This window comes from Bos taurus, chromosome 22 (genome assembly GCF_002263795.3).
Source record: "Bos taurus isolate L1 Dominette 01449 registration number 42190680 breed Hereford chromosome 22, ARS-UCD2.0, whole genome shotgun sequence".
Lineage (NCBI taxonomy): Eukaryota > Metazoa > Chordata > Mammalia > Artiodactyla > Bovidae > Bos > Bos taurus.
The window spans coordinates 23,588,062-23,605,644 of NC_037349.1; the positions used below are offsets into that span (position 1 = coordinate 23,588,062).

The 17,583-nt window shown below is 36.8% G+C and overlaps 1 protein-coding gene across 3 annotated transcripts in view; it reads right to left on the reverse strand.

The window, feature by feature from the left end:
• CNTN4 (contactin 4) overlaps nucleotides 1-17,583 on the reverse strand; it is a 1,027,736-nt gene that overhangs the window by 335,903 nt on the left and 674,250 nt on the right. For all 3 annotated transcript variants that reach the window (XM_005222675.5, XM_005222673.5, XM_059880036.1), the window contains 2 exons: nucleotides 12,887-13,013; nucleotides 5,303-5,478 (listed from right to left, as the gene is read on the reverse strand). In XM_005222675.5, coding sequence (XP_005222732.1) covers nucleotides 5,303-5,478; nucleotides 12,887-13,013 — 303 coding nt within the window. The remainder of the gene's footprint in view (nucleotides 1-5,302; nucleotides 5,479-12,886; nucleotides 13,014-17,583) is intronic.

A 17,583-nucleotide genomic window follows, 5' to 3' on the forward strand; every position in this document is an offset into this window, starting at 1 on the left:
TGCTAAACACTTTACTGAAACTATGCATAATCTCAGGCCAGGTTTTCAGGATACAAATCAACTTTGATGGCATTTTTGATGTGCTCAGTACATGAACTTTTTTACTAGGCTAAGGCGTCCCGACCCCAAATACCCTTATCTGGAATTAGGATACCAACTGTCTTCTACACAAGCTCAAGGTAGAAGTATTTGCATCCATCTCCAAAGCACTACCAAAGGAGTGTCAGAAAGTCCTTCAACAGAGTGGTTCAACTCATGTCCCACACATGGCCTGATGACTTTAACATCCAATCCTTATAACTTATTCATTTATTCAACAGTTATTATTGCAAGTTTACTAAATGCCAGGTGCTGGGTAGACCCTGGTAAACTAATCAATCAAGTTTGCTAGCCCAAGGTGAAACACAAGGACTAGATGGTAGAAAGGGCATTGGTAGTCTACCATTAGAAATAGGCTCAGTGACAGATAGAGAAGTGGTGGCTTAATATTGCAGGGGATGGAAAACAAAATGTGCTCCAAATTACATTACAACAGTCTATGCTCATGAAAATGTCCACACCTCAGCAGTTATGCTGTGCCTATTTAATCAAGGAAAGATTTCTGTCCTAAAGATATTGAACTAAGAAAAGTGGAGGTCCTTAGAGACATCATCTCCATTAACTAGAATTTTTGCTTATGTGAATTAATTCATTTTTTAAAATGCTGAATAAAAGAGATTACCAAATTCTGTCTACAAAAGCAGCATGATAATATTTTAAAAATAAACCATAAATGATATCAACCTTATAAGAGTGTCATACAGATAAAATTATAGAAGGTATATAAATGAGATTTGAAGGTAGAACATATTAGATAAAGATGAGGAGTTTTTTTCCTTATAAATCAAAGTGAGTCTAAAGCAGACACAGGACAAGGTGCCCCAGATTAGGAACTGAAGGTGCTGTTCTTTGGCTTTTACTTATTAATTATGTAAGTAACAGTAATGCGGTTATTTCAATCTTTAATTTTTTAAAAAAATATACAAGTCAGGAAAACATTAAGGTCCATTTCAGCCATAAAATCACTTAATTAAAACTGAAGAAATAGTCTCACTTGTGTATTACTGTGCAGTAAGTATGGTCAAAAGACAATATTTTTTTTCCGTCAATGATTATGAAAATGCTTGGGGAGAAGCAAACATTCAGTAACATTCAAAAGATGTGATTGTCATACTTTACCTCATATCACTTAAAAAAAGATATTTTATTCTAAACAATTAAAAACAATTTTTGAAGACAGTCAATGTCTTTTAATTTTTTTAATATAAAAAGGATAGAAAAGAAAGATCTACAAACTACATTAATAATCAAGGTGACAGACTCTAGAAAATGACTGTAAGAGAAAGGATGCAAGTTTACAAAAAAACATGTATCATCCCCCAAATAACCTGTATCATTGAATAGGTAATTAATAAAAGATTTTCTTTATTCCTATATATAAATCATTCTGGACTCTGGAGATACAGAGGGGACAAGATAGTCTCGGCTCTCTCAGAACTTAGATTATATTAAGGGAGTTGAATGGAGAGAAAAAAGAAATACACAAAATTGTTCCATGTCATGGTAAGTCCTAATGATTGAAAAAGATGCTGTTATGTAGAAAAGTAGAGGGCTACAAGAAGACAGACAGAGGACAGGAGAAGAAATGCTAGGAACTGCTTTTTCAGAGACTGTGTCTAGGTTAGACATGCTGCTGCTGCCAAGTGGCTTCAGTCGTGTCCGACTCTGTGTGACCCCATAGACGGCAGCCCACCAGGCTCCCCCGTCCCTGGGATTCTCCAGGCAAGAACACTGGAGTGGGTTGCCATTTCCTTCTCCAATGCATGAACGTGAAAAGTGAAAGTGAAGTCGCTCAGTCATGTCCGACTCTTCGCGACTCTATGGACTGCAGCCCACCAGGCTCCTCCATCCATGGGATTTTCCATGCAAGACTACTGGAGTAGATTAGACATGCGTGCGTGCTAAATTGCTTCAGTCCTGTCCGACTCTTTTGCGGCCTCACGGACTGTAGCTCACTATGATCCTCTTGCCGTGGGATTCTCCAGGCAAGAATACTGGAATGGGTTGCCATGCCCTCCTCCAGGGGATCTTCCCAACCCAGGGGTCAAATCTGCATTTTCTGCACCAGCAAGCGGGTTCTTCACTACCAGCGTCACCTGGGAGGCCCAGGTGAGACATGGTGCTGTGGAAACTTCTCTTGGGAGGTCACATCTCATTTGAGAACAGAGAATCATAGGAAGTGAGCATGTGAAGGATCAGGAGAAAAGCAAATACGGCAGGGAGAGTGAAAATACCAAGGCCCTGGTGCAAAAGATCATTTGTCATCTTCAAGAAATGAAAATGAGACTATGGTAATGAATTTGAGATTTATTCTAAGTGCAGTACAAGGTGTAATGCAGGAAAGTGGAATGATCTCATTTACATGTTTAAAAGATTACTCTGGCTGTTTTATGATAAATGGTTAGGGAAGAGTAGAGAAGATGCACAGACAGAAGGTATAAGCGGATGTGTAGAAACAGTACATCTTGATTTCCACCAGGCAAAGGTCCTCATCACTCTAAGAACAAGTAGGAGAAACTGGGGTTCAAGTGCAGTATGTTCAGGTAAATTTGTAGTTAACCGAACAAGAGGATGTGAAGGATATTGATTTATAAATTTAATCTTATTTTAGTGGACATCCTCTACTGGCAGGCTGCCCTGTCCAGGTCAACATTTTTTATCAATTATTTGAATGGACACAAGCTTATCACATTTTCTGCCACACTGAACAAGAAGGATAATCAATATGTTAGATTAAAAAAAAAAAAAAGATTTAAAACAATTTCAACTGTGATGGAACAAAGAGTCACTACCCAGAAGGTGAATGTAATAGAAGTAAATATAATATTCTGATTTTAGGTAATAAAATAACATGATTGGGGAGCTCTGGATAAATAGCCATTCATGAAAAATCAACCCTCTGATTTTACACAAAATAAAGTTGAAATATGAGATTGGAGCTTTAAAAACGAAAACAAAACCAGTGAGTATCATTGTCAGTCCCATTTGCCAAAAGACACATTTATTTCATAGGATACTACTGTTCCCACTGTCCTCTGCTAAGGTCAAGTACATGCATAGAATTAAGTACATTTCTAAAGGGTCATGCTTGATATATAATTGAGTGTAATTTGTGTTGTGAAGAAATTGGTTGTGGATTAAGTACCTAGAGAAGAAAATAAATATGGGACAGGGAGTATGACCATATTTTCAGATTTGAAGCCTAACCAAAATCATAGAGTAAGTACCAGAAATGAAGATGAGAGATTTAAATATCTACTTCAATTTCAAGGACGAGATATTGAACTTGTTTTTGTGTTTTTGCACAGCTAGAGCAACTACAGTTCAGGATGCTTTGTAATGAACTGATGAGTTCTCTATCTTCAGAATTTTTCAAACTGAATGATTATCAACCAAGGATTCTGAGGGTTGTAGGATATTAGGCATGAAGAATGGGGAAAGCAGGGTAGGTGCCAAACTCAGGCCACTCAAATGCAAAATGAGTGGGAGAGCTTTGACTTTGGCTGAACTGTGCTATTTAAACGTGAATGTGTGCCTGCATGCTCAGTCGCATCCGACTCCTTATGGCCCCATGGACTGTAGCCCACTAGGCTCCTCTGTCCATGGAATTTTTAGGCAAGGATACTGGAATGGGTTGCCATTTCCTCTTCCAGGGCATCTTTTCCATCCAGGGATGGAATCCACTTTTCTGTGTCTCCTGCATTAGCAGGTGGATTCTTTACTACTGCACCGCCTGGGAAGCCCCTGTTTAAATGAGTGTAGCTGAATATGAGATTCTGTCTTTCCAATATTTTTGGTAGTAGAAATGTATGGATTTTTACAAAACGAGAGTCTTAAGAGTTAGTAATTTATGTTTTAAATGTCATAAATTAGAAAAATGAAAAGTTGCTCCTGGTATGTTAATCTCTTTTCTGGTGCTATTATTATTACTGTTTTTTAAAATTTCCTACACTGTGAAATCCAAAAATAAAAGAAATTTAATATGGAGGTTTCCCTACTCTGGAAGTTTATGATCATTTTCTAAAATGAATCCAAGAAAATCTCCTTGTTAAAAATAAATATAGATATTAGGTTTGTGTTAAACCAAAGGAAATAAACACTTTGGTTCTATACCACTCAATCAGATATACTCTCCTTTTTTTTTCTGCTCACCTTAATTATTTGGAAGATTACCTCAGAAGAAATTCAAAAATAAAATAATGCTGGAGTCCCATATATACCTAATGCTTAGAAAACTCATTTCTCAATTAATAAAAATGCCACCAAATGGCAATAATAGATTAAGCACTGGATATTAGGTATATTTGGTGTTGAGTTTCCCGGGAGGATTTTATTAATGAGACTGTTCTACAGTGTTACTGCCAACAGATTTCGTAATTAGGAAACCTTTGACATTAATGCACCGCTATATCAGTTGGGATTTTACAGAGGGAAACATATAATCATAAGCAAACACATAAATGCTTTAAAATACAGCTGAACAGCCATCCTCTAAGGCGTCTATTTCAAATGTGTACTGATTGCTCTTGCCCGTTGATTTTACTTTCAACTTGCTATTTCTAAATTCCACTATCTTTCCGTATGCTCATAAACTTTTATTAGGCGGTGGTCTTAAGAGATGGCAAATTTGTTTTTGAATGTTCTAAACCAGAAATGCAAAAGGTAAAGCTTTGATTGTCTCTACTTTTTGTTTATGTAATGGCTTTCAAAATGTCCCTTTTCTTTCAAAGAAGAAAAAGAACTAGAGAATTACAGGATTAATACACTACCAAGGTTTTCTCTTTTCCAGCTGTGAGCTTTATGGCTAAATCACTTCACACATTGATTATTAAGTTACTGGCAGTTCCATTGCTTGCTTATACACTCTCCTTAAAATGTGTGTGTGTATAACCTGTTGTATATGTAAACTTTATGTGTATAAATTTGAGTATATGTGAATTTATGTGTATAGAGCATCATGTAACCAAGTTATCATATAGTCAAACTATCTCAACCCTTATAAGTTCAGAAGAATACATCTTCCCATTCAGATTTACCATTTATCCTACAAAAGTGATATTTTGCAAATATTGGAAAAGGTAAAGAAGACCAACATAAATTGAAATCTCTTTGATTTTTTAAGATAAACTGCTTTAAAGGTTGATTGGTACAATGGCACAAAAATTCAAAGTCACATTTGCATTGTGATATAATTGCTACTTACAAGCAAACTGAAGCTTTGCTTCTCTGCTAACAATTGTTCCAAACGAGTTTGTTGCTATGCACTGGTACATTCCAGCATCTTGGGTTTTATTGGGGTTATTGATCAACAAGCTGCCTTCAACAACACTGTAGCGGAAATCCATACCAATGTCAACATCTGTTCCATTTAACTTCCACCTATAGTATAAAAATGCCAGGAGATAAAGTCTTGTAATATTAAACAATATTTCTAAATTGTATAAAGTATATATAAAAAAATTACAAATAGCATGAAATATCATCTGTGACTTTTTTTTTAAACCACAGTTAAAAAAAATTAGAAAAGCTCTACATAGAAATGGTGTCAATACAAATGTTTATGACATGAGCACATCCTTTTTAGGTAAACTGATATTAAAATTTTAACACCTGTTTTTATGACTATTTACAGTGCTACAGACACTTCACTCCTTTTTTTCTTTTTTGGAAATTTCCCATAGCATCTTGTATAAGCATCTTCAAATAGCACTCCTCAGGAAAAGTTCTTTTTCTGGTTTGCAGTCATTCTTTAATAGGTCTATAGAGATAACAGAATACCCCACTTTTGGGTAGTTGGCTGAGTATTTGATGAAATTGCAGCAGATTTGCTTTGACTTGGTCCTTAATATGACTGAAATGGCTGACTACAAAGCAGAGGAATGCTATTGATCTAGAGCTGTCTTAGGAACCAAACTAGCCTTAATCGTGTATCACTTTGAAGATCTCCTTAGCTACTGGCACTCAAACATCAATCAACCAGCCCAATAAACTGTAGACTGGGCCATTAGGTAACAGATACAAAGAGGGTTTTGTTGTTTTCCTGTTTGTTTACTCAGATCATCTGAATCTGAGTACACAGTCTGGCCCAATAAATTAGTTTTAGTGGGACTCACACATTTAAACAGCAAGACTTTAGTTAAAAATCTACTTTTCACTTCCTTTCTTTTTTTCTAAACAGCCAATAACATTCCAGAGAGAGCTTATTTTAACCAAAGGGTCTTTCAGTAAGTTGTTTTAATATGTACAAACTTTCAAACTAATATAATACAATGACTATCTTGTTTTTTTCCCTCTTCCTTCCCCACTATCCTACAAAAAATATTGGCTTGACCAAAAAGTTCATTTGGGTTTTCCCATAACATCTTACAGAAGAGCCCAAATGCACCTTTTGGTTAAACCCAAATCAGGTAATGAAAACAGTATAGTCAGAGTATCTGAATTATCATCAACAGTTTCCTAGGAGCAGTCACACTAGGGGACCAAAAATAAAGCAAGACTAGAGCACAAAGAAAATTGATCAGAAACAATAACAGGACTAAAGAGTGAGAAACAGTCATTGTATTTTCTTCAAACAAACAAATAAAAAACACAATATTTAAATGTGTGCATATACATATATACTCATTGTGCACCCTCTTATAACAATTCTGGGGCACTCGGGCTGGTGTGCATCATGTAAAAGGATTTAAGTGAAAAAAATGAAAGGTCAGTTGCTTTCAGATTTTGGATACTGGTTATCAACAAAAAAATGTTAGGGTGAGTGCTTTTTTTCCACCAAGATGTCTCTCACACTACAATCTTAAACCACACGTTTTCTAATGAAGTCTTCCTCAATATCCTTGGTCAAGATAAATCCCAGCTCCCCCCAACCTCCTATGGGATTCTCCTTACTTGTTTAGGTGGGCATTCTGCCTTCCCTTCAGCTAGTTTGCCTGTATCAAGCCCTGTCAGTCATTTAGAACTTGACACTCAATGTTCTCAATCAGTGCTTATGATATTTCACTAAATATTTTACTTCTTGGCTGGATATTTTAGCTGTGTGTGTACAAAACTTATGAAAGCATCCTAGCCTACCACAGCATAAGAGCGTATGTTTGTTCAAGTCTGTGTCTTTGAAAAGCGAAAATACAGAAACATGAGGGGTGGGAAAGGTGGACCTGATCGGGAAATGGAACATAACTCTTTATGTGTTTGTTTATAAGAAGATGGGTATTAGAAATTGAAACTGTTCTTAAGCTTGACAGTAATTCTGTGTTCTGACACAGACAAGAAAGTAATAAGCAATAAAAAGAGAACAGCCAGGTTATATCCTAGCATGTCTATATGCTCATGAATCTCCAGAGCAGACTGGCTGCCCTAGATATTTTTTGAGTCACCTGGTCACATTTCTATCATAATTCTCGCTTCAAATGATAGTTGAGCAATTTAATATGACAAATCTAAAAGCTCAAAGAGGAAATTGCAATATAACGTGAGCCACAAGCAGAGTATGGAACTCAGGAATGAGACCACGTGAGTCTTTTTAGAAAAGTCTTGGTAGGGATAATGAGAACACCTCTGCGGGTCTGTCTACACATGTCATCTCAACTTAAATGTTCCGTAGAAAGTCCATTAATCTACTTTATTACCCGCTTTTACGTACAATGCATTATTTAGAAAATAAAGCACTTGCTGTGAAATGCAGCTGAGTCTCCTTTACAAAGCCCTATACCAAGTTTTATTGCAATGCAGTCACTATTCATTCCAATTGAATGGGGACTGCACTGAATTCCTTATCTTATTCCATACTGAAACGGTCTTGAAAAAGTCACAATTTATTTTCAGTTTTTGAGGAGTCTTTTAAGAACTGCTCATAGAGAGGTATGCTTATTTGGCACACAGAGATTTTCCCAAGGGCCAAGGCAAATGGGTGAGTCTCATAAGCTGGTTTCTGCATCACTTGGGGAAACACAACACCATCCTCTTCAGAGAGGGGTCTGTGCACAACCAAACACTGTGAAGCTCTGGAAGGTACCATTTTTCAGATCTTAGTGGGAAGCTATCTATGGGACGTATTGTAGCAAAACATCCCCTTTTCTTTGTTCACTATTTCAAATTGGCAGCTAAGAAGGGGAAGGACCTTTCTGACCTGGAATCTGTAGTCTGCAAACCAAGCTGAATACTAACTTCACAGTAAAAGTACTTCCATTGAGTACTTGACCATCCTTTCTGACGGGAAAGGGAGGCTGAGAGTCATAGGTCATGTCACGTTTCCTCAGGGAACTTTAATACAAGGCAAGTGTGCACACGCCAAAACTTCTTAAGGTTTTCTGGGTCTGAGTCAATCCTTTCAAAATTGAGGGGCAGGAAACAGTGAAAAGACAAGGCTCTGTTCAGGGAATAAACACAAAGAAGAGAGGCCAATCGGGGTGCTTGAGGGAAAAGCCTAATGGCAAAGATCCCCATGGAGAAATCACCTTGAATTTCTCCCATGAATTTCTCCCCCTCAAAGTCAGCCTGAGCCCAGATAAAGTTCAGCCAGAAAGATGTTGAAAATATCTGATCTCTCCATTCTTTCTCTTGCTCTTTCCTTCAACAAAAGGGAGTTTTTTAGCTCCTAGGTACCAATGAGCTATTATTTCATAAGAAACTGCCGAAGGTATAATAAAGGAAAAGAAACCTAGCACATGTGATTAAAAGTTTTCTTCTCAGTGTTTCCCAGCAATCTTTAAAAACATAATAGGTTTCTGTTCCTCTGCTTGTTTTAAATAACAAAGCAAGCCCCTATATCTAGAAGTACAATGTTACAAAGGCAGAGTTAATTAAAGGTCACAGTTTGGGGAGAAACAAAGCAGCAACTTGCCAAATTCTGCTGCAAATTTTGTTTTCATTTATTGCTCACATTTGAACTTACACTTGGTGATGTACTAAGAACTGGGGGCCATTATATCATCATTTATGTGTACAGGAAACTTTCCCTCTTGCATTTATTTATTTATGTATTTTTACTACATAAAGCATCAAAAAACTATTTGATATAGCTTTGAATTCAACTTAATATAGGGAGAATAACTACATATTCTGATTTGTCCAGGGCAGTTCTGAGTATACACTTACTGTCCTAGATAATTATTAACAACGGCCTTTCTCTCTCATAAGTGTCCTAGTTTGGATGATAAAATACATGTTCATCCTAATTATATGGTCTATTGGAGAGGGTTTTGTTTTCTTTCTAGAATATATTTCCTTTTTCCATCCCTATGACAAAAGATCTTTAGCTCTAAATTCAGTTAAGTATCTCCTTTTCTGGGAAACTTTTATTGATATGCTCCCTCTCATTCCTGAAGAAGACCTTCTTTCCTCACGATACCCTAGAACCTGGACATTCTTTTCTCACACTTAACCTTGTACTTCCTTCTCTAGGCACTCACCACCAAAGTATACTACTTGAACATGTATGTAGCTTATTCAGCTTTGAATTCTTCAACCCTAGCATGGTACTGGAACATTGCAGCTGCTTAATATGGTGGTTTAAACACCTTTCCTAAAGGATGTATTTTTTAGAATCCTAATATACACCCTAGTTCAAAGCAGAACTACCGTGAAGGAATCTTGTGTGGAAACCCTACATAATTCAGCCAGGGTCATTCCTGAGTCAACTCCATGGACTAGACTTCAGTCTGAAATATCAGTGGAGTGGTCCAATGAATAATGCTATGTTTGATGAATAAATGAACTGGCATACAAACTAAACTGTAAAATAATTTCTACTATGTTAATGCCAGCATCCTTCCAATCTGAAAACTATCTACCTCAGCTCAAATTCTTCTTCTATAACTCTTGGATGATTCCAATCTCTTCTTCACCTAAACTGTGATACACATGCCATATACTCTTTTGGTTTTCACATACTACCACATATTGATTATTAGCTTAAGGTTTATATCATTAAATGTGAATAGAGACAAAATTATATTTATAAGATACATGTAAGTTATAAAGAATCACAGGACAATAAAGATCTCTAAGAAAAAGAATATTACTTTTGAAGTCTCCTATATCCATTTTCATTCCAATCATTTCCCTCTCAATGGTTCATGATAACTCCGAATTTTTGCTATTTCATTCTTTTGATTTTCTTTATGATTTTATCATGTATGCTAGTATCCTTATCTATCCTCTATCTTACCTGCTTTAGAACTTAATAAATACAGGATTATACTGTTAGTATTTTTTTGTGACTTGCTTTGTTTACTCAAAGTTATGTTCCTATGATCGTGTTGTTGTAGCTCTAGTTCATTCATTTTCACTACTTCATTAGGTTACCTTGCATGAACATGCCAGGTTATATTCAGTATACTACTTATGCTAAATTTGTTCTTGCAAATTTCTGTCAATCTGATGAGTTTGAAAGAGTCTGTCATTTTAGTTTTAGTTTGTACATTTCTATTTATTAATGGGGGATATTTATTCTCTGGTGGCTCAGACAGTAAAGGGTAAAGAATTCACCTGCAATGCAGGAGACCTGGGTTCAATCCTTGGTTTGGGACGATCCCCTGGAGGAGGAAGGCATGGCAATGCACTCCAGTATTCTTGCTTGGAGAATTCCCATGGACAAAGAGCCTGGCGGGCTACAGTCCATGGGGTTGCAAAGAGTCGGACATGACTAACTAAGCACACACAGGGCGCATTTACTAATGGTAATCTTATTGTACGTTTAATGGATATTTAATAGTCTTTTCTAAGAAGTACCTGATCAAGTCTTTTGGTAAAGTTTTAATTAGGTTAGAAGTCTGTTACCTTTTGATTTGTAGGAATTCTTTAAATAGTTCAGACTTTGTAAATAATTGCTATTGCTAAGTCACTTCAGTTGTGTCCGACTCTGTGCGACCCCATAGACAGCAGCCCACCAGGCTCCCCCGTCCCTGGGATTCTGCAGGCAAGAACACTGGAGTGGGTTGCCATTTCCTTCTCCAATGCATGAAAGGGAAAAGTGAAAGTGAAGTCACTCAGTCGTGTCCGACTCTTAGTGACCCCATGGACTGCAGCCTACCAGGCCTCCACCCATGGGATTTTCCAGGCAAGAGTACTGGAGTGGGGTGCCATTGCCTTCTCCGTTGTAAATAATATGTATCACAAATATCTTCTCCCAGTTGGAAGCTTATAATTTTACTCATCCCAGTATATTCTGCTGAACAGCAATATTTAACATTAGTGAAGTTAAATATTTTCTTCTATGATTTGTTCTTTTGGTTATAATTGAATTTTTTTCTTCCCACTAAAGTCTTAAATATGCATGCCTATTTCCTTTGAAACATTTTGCAAATTTCACATGTTGGTCTTCTATTCACTTGGAATTGACCCTTGTGTACGCTGTGAGGTAGGGATCCAACTTTAGTTCATTTTTTTAACCATACAGATTCCACTGTGCAGTATATATCTTTTCAATTTATTTCTAATATTGTCATGACTTTTAAATTTTATCTTTTAATTTTCACAAGATAGTATGCTTTTACTATTTTTGTTGTTTAGTGCAATTGGTTTTTATGTGGAAATACTAACCTTTACCATTTGCTTTACTTATCATTCACTCTTGTATCTAAAGGCAATCTACCAGGGATTATTTTTATTCTGTTTAAAGTATATCTTTCAGAATTTTCTTTAGGCAGGGTCTGCTGGAGTCAAACTCCAGTTTCTGTCTACCTAAAAACTCATTTACTTTGTTCTTCTTTATAAAAAGTATTTCTGCTATACAAAAATTTTATAGTTAATTTCTCTCAGCATATTGAAGATTCTGTCTTCTCTTTTGCTTTTTTTTTGTTGCTATTGAGAAGTCAGCTGCTGGTTTAATTGTCATCTCTTTGAAAGTTAGCTGTATTACAACTGTGGCCTACGTTTACGATCATGTCTTCGAGTTAAGTGTTTTCTGTTTCATCATGATAACTCTATATAGGGCTTTATTTTTGTTTGCACTGCTTGAAATTCATTAGGTTTACTAAATCTGTAGATTTGAATGTTTAATTAGCTTTGGGAAATTCTTAGTTTTCTCCTTAAATAATGCTTCTGCCTATTTTTTTTTTTTCATTCCTTATGGAATTCTGATTAGATATGTGAAAGTTTTCGCTTAGTCTCTTCTCTATCACATTTTGCTCCTCTTATCTGCTGCTTTTAGACAATTTCTTCAGATATATCTTGCACTTTACTAATTCTCTTTTCAGCTATGCTTCATCTCTTACTAAAATCATGTAGTGCCAAGGTTTAAAATAGGTGATTAATTTTGCTTTTCAGTCCTTTGGGAGGCAAGGCTACTTCTTTTATATTCACCATACGATTATATTCTGGAAGGTTTTCTCATGTTAGATTCTCCAGTTGGTTGAGGCTAGGCCTTGTCTTGTGATCCTAGTCCCCCGTGAAACTACAAAATCCAAAGCTACAATTCATATAGTTCATCAAGGTCAAAAATGATTTTAGTGTTCAGTTTGCTTCTTTGGGTTCCAGATCATTTACTAAATATTCCCTACTTTCCTGACAGTTTATTGATGCGTTTTTAAAAGATGTTTTTAAAAAATATGTTAAGTAATGTTAAGGCTTTCAGTGAAATGGTCAATTAGGATATTTAATTTCTAGCATTGTCAGAAACAAAGTTCGGTACTAAACTGTTCATGAATATGAGTGTCTCTTTAGCATCTCAGGATATCTAATGATATCTGTCTAAAGGCTCTTTATGTAAGCAGCACTCCGTAAGTATTTGTTGGTTTTACTAATAGAAAGTATATGCATGGTAACACATGCTTTTAAGTCAACAAACCTGATGTGAGGTTTTGGATTCCCTTTAACTTCACAACTGAGCTTCACTTTTTTCTCCTCAGAGTCCAAAGGGAACATTACATGACTTGGTTCTTGAATGAAAATTGGACCATGCAGTGTGTAGTCATCTGAAATGAGAAAAGAAAATGTCCCCAAATGAACACATTCCTGATAGGGAGAATTACAGGAAATAACAACGAAATAAAAATAAAAGAGGTAAACAAACAAAAAATAGTAATACATGACAGATTCAATCCAGCCTCTGGATGACATTTCCTAATGAAGAGTAATCTTTGTGAATTATGAAGCAGTAATATGGACTCTCGTATTTCATAATGATGACTTATTTTACCAACAAATTCCAGAACCAAAACGTCTTGGCATTCCCTTTTCTCTTCTCCACTTCTTACTGTTCTATCCAACCCTAGTTCAGCCTCTGATTTTGTTCACCTTTTGTGCCTCCTACATGCCTTTAGTGTGGCTGTCATCCTGGGAGGCTGTCTAATGTCACAAAGCTAAAATGTTTCTCCTCTGTAATGGGATAACATAGTTGGAAGTAAGCCATAATGATTTCATAAGTACATTAATAATGAGAAGCACCAGTATACTGCTAAAATATGTATAAAACTTTTAGAAATTGCATACATAGGTAAATAAAGAATAACCTAGAGTCATGATGCTCAAATTATGCTTGGCAAATGAATACTTTTTTTAACCTGTTACGAACTAATACATGGAGGCACTTGTGTACATATCACACAGCTGGGACTGACTCAGGACACAAGTTCAGTTACAGCCAGACTAGTCTATTTCAACTTCAAAGAGGCTTGAGTATATTAATACAAATGAGGTATGAATTTCTAAATTCTCAATAGCAGAAGCAAGACGCACAAAATTTATTGTCATGGAGCTGCAAAGTTCAAAGAATGGAATAATCAACAAACAAGATTTGAAGTAACAATGTAGTGTGCATATACTCCTAGAGCAAACACCTAATAAATATTGGTCAAAACACACCTCATCACTGAAACCTTGCACAAAGCCTCGTGTCCTTGACTTTTGAAGTAAGAGCCTGTGTGCATTCGTGCTTAGTCATGCCCATGGACTGTAGCCCGCCAGGCTCCTCTGTCCATGGGATTTCCCAGGCAAGAACATTGGAGTGGGTTGCCATTCCCTTTCCCAGGGGATCTTCCCAATCCAGGGACCAAACCCACATCATGTACATTTCCTGCTTTGAAAGGTGAGTTGTTTATTCACCAGTTCCATCTTTGCCTGCCAGTGCCAGAGATGCAACAGACATGGGTTTGATTCCTGGGTCAGGAAGACCCCCTGAAGTGGGGCATGGCAACTCACTCCAGTATTCTTGCCTGGGAAATCCCGTGGACAGAGGAGCCTGGCCATTTACAATCCACAGGGTAGTAAAGAATCAGACACAATTGAAGTGACTTAGCATGCATATGGAGAAGGCAATGGCACCCCACTCCAGTACTCTTGACTGGAAAATCCCGTGGACGGAGGAGCCTGGTAGGCTCCAGTCCATAGGGTCGCTAAGAGTTGGACATGACTGAGTGACTTCACTTTCACTTTTCACTTTCATGCATTGGAGAAGGAAATGGCAACCCACTCCAGTATTTTTGCCTGGAGAATCCCAGGGACGGGGGAGCCTGGTGGGCTGCCGTCTATGGGGTCACACAGAGTCGGACACGACTGAAGCGACTTAGCAGCAGCAGCAGCAGCAGCATGCATGCACACACATGACTCAACAGTTAATGATTGAGAAACGTGAAGATATAGAAAGAGAATAGCTGTTGGTGTGGGGAACTGGTAATAATCCAGACTATACAGCTGCTACACAACTGAACTTTCAGTTTCCTTAAAGATATAGAGAAACACCTGACACTCACTCCAAGTTGTTTTTTACAGGAAGCAGACCCCTACTAGATGAAAACTACAGAAACAAAGACCCTAGACTGGATCAAATCAGAAAGTTGATGATGCTTGAAACTCCACCTTGATGCCAACCAATCCCAGGATTGTCCATGAGTTGATCACACCCTGTTGTTTGAACACTATGAAACTCCTCACTACCCCTCCGGTGGGTGGGGAGGGTCACACAATTTTGAAGGCATTAGCCTGTTGCAGCTGCTTTGGCCTGGCAAAACATTAAAACTCACATTTTGTGCCTCCTACCTGCCTTTTGTGCTCTGTCACCCAAGAAGCCTGTCTAATGTCACAAAGATAAAACATCTCTGCTCTGTTAAGGGGATATCATAGTTGAAAGCAAACAATAATTTCGTAGATATATTAATAATGAGAAGCAGCAATGTACTTAGCGTCTATGTTCCTATTCTGCACTGATAAACAGAGTTTCAGCAACACTACCCATAACAGGAAAGTGGCTTTCATTCTTTACAATCTCATTTCTTTTTTCCTAGAAGGTTTTTCTAGACCCTCAGGTCTTCCTTTAACCACATGATTTATAAACTATATCTCTTTGTGGACAAATCTTTGTCTATTACATGCATTTGGATCTTTCTTTCCCCTTCTTTGGGCTGTAAGCTCCTGGACAGCATGGCTGTATCTTATCCATTTCTGCTTGTTTTGTGGTACCAACTACACTAGCTTAAACATCAAACATGGTCCATAAGGATTGTTCTATTTGAGGTATTTTTCACTTTTTAATGTTTAGCCAGCTGATTTAAGCACTGCCTAACAAATTTTGAGACAGAAGAGCCAGTGACTATGATGTAAAGTGATATTGAATAGCACCCTATAGCTAGCAATCCGTTTTCCCCTTATATGTGATTATTTGGATGGATGTGAATTACAACTGTGATCCTGGAAGACCTTAATAACCAGCCTTCTGTTGATAGATGATAGGATGAGCCTGCATTCATTCAGGTGAACCAGGACGGAGGAAAACGAAGAAAGCAGATTTGGGCATCTAGGTGAAACATGATAAGGTGACTTCTTTTAAGGCTTTTAATCCAGGCTTTAGAACTTTGCATATTGAGGTTAGGGTAGAAGAAAAATTATGGACTCAAGAAAATCAAACTGAATGGTATTTTATTTTAGAGGAATAGGGACAGCCTCTGACCTTGTTGAGAGAACAACCAGAATATGGATTCAGAAAGACTAGGAACCGAGATTCAATGCCTTTTGTCAGCTAACTCTATGAACTATGGAGGACCACCTAGTCTCTCTAGGCTTCAATCTTCTCATCTATAAAATAATAGCACTGGAGTCAGTCAGCGCTTCTACACCAGCTAGGAGGAGGAAGAAGTCATGAATATCTTCCCATAAATACAGATGCACGTGACATCCTCATTCAAAGATGTCATGAATTTATTACCACCACCATCCTCTCTCCTTAGTCCATGTATAAAATCTCATGCTAATGAGAGATTCAAACAACGAAAACAGAATTTTTCAAAGAACACATAATAAAAGCATGGAATAAAAGTAAACAAACATGTATCTTTCTAAATACTCATGGTTTAAAGTCAGATATTTCAAAATCTACATATTTACATTTCAGATTTTCAACAATGACATAGTTATTTTCAAAACAAATTTAGATATTGGTCAAGGGTCAGCGCAATTCAATCTCAAAGAATTATATGAATTTTTAGCATATCTTGTTAAGTGACAAACATTACTCATCAAGGTCACTAACACAGCAGCAAGTTGGGTAGATTATTTTCTAAGAGAGATATATTTCTATTGCTCCAATTCCAAAATTATGTGTATATATATATATAATATCAATCATCTCAATTCATTGGTGTTCCCTTATTTGAATTTCATACAGAAATACAGTCTATTACTAGTAATTCCAAATAAGAATAAAACATAATAATGATTATCCAGGATGCAGCTGAGAGGCTGTGGATTAACATCTGTACTATTTCTCAATGTATCCATGCCATATTTAAATAACAAAAAGGATATTTTTTCTGTGTATTTTGTAATAAGAATGATAATAATGATGTTTTGCATTCACTATAAATAACACATTTCATCTAAAGTTTTTATTTTCTCTTGGTTAACCAAGCTCACTGCCTAGAAATTAACATTAGCATAAAGGGACTGGCATTTCAGTTTTCATCTAAAGAAATTCACTGCCTCAAGCATGAACTATCTGGTTTCACAAAGATGGAGGGGGGGATTTTAGAAAGTTGCAATCTAGGTATAGAAAACATATCCTAACTTTAATAGTTGTAAAATCAGGGTTACTAGTATTTTGAGAAAAAAATAAGTTAAAGAGTTGTTTTATTTTCCCCAAACACTGAGGTGCCTGGGTTAAACCACCCTGAGAGTGACATTCTCAGATGAAAGATGGAGCAAGGCACCGCTTAAGCTTGTTCTGTGTGTTGTAGTCACAAAGTGACTTTCAAGTGGCTTGAAGGATTATATAAAAGACTCTGCATTTGCCAAAAGACTTTGCATTCACCATTTCAAACCTGACAAGTTCACCCTTTCATTTATCATAGTAAGTTGTTCTATATAAGCAGTCGAATGGCCATGATCATCAGCCTAGCGAGGGAAAGGAGCAACTCAGAAAGCAAGAGGAAAAGATTAATAAGCCCATGCACCTCAACGTTAGACTTTGGACCACCTGTATTGTAATCATGGCATGCTTATTTTTTTAAAACCCCAGTCCAGACTGACTACACTGAAAAATCCAGCATCTCTGCA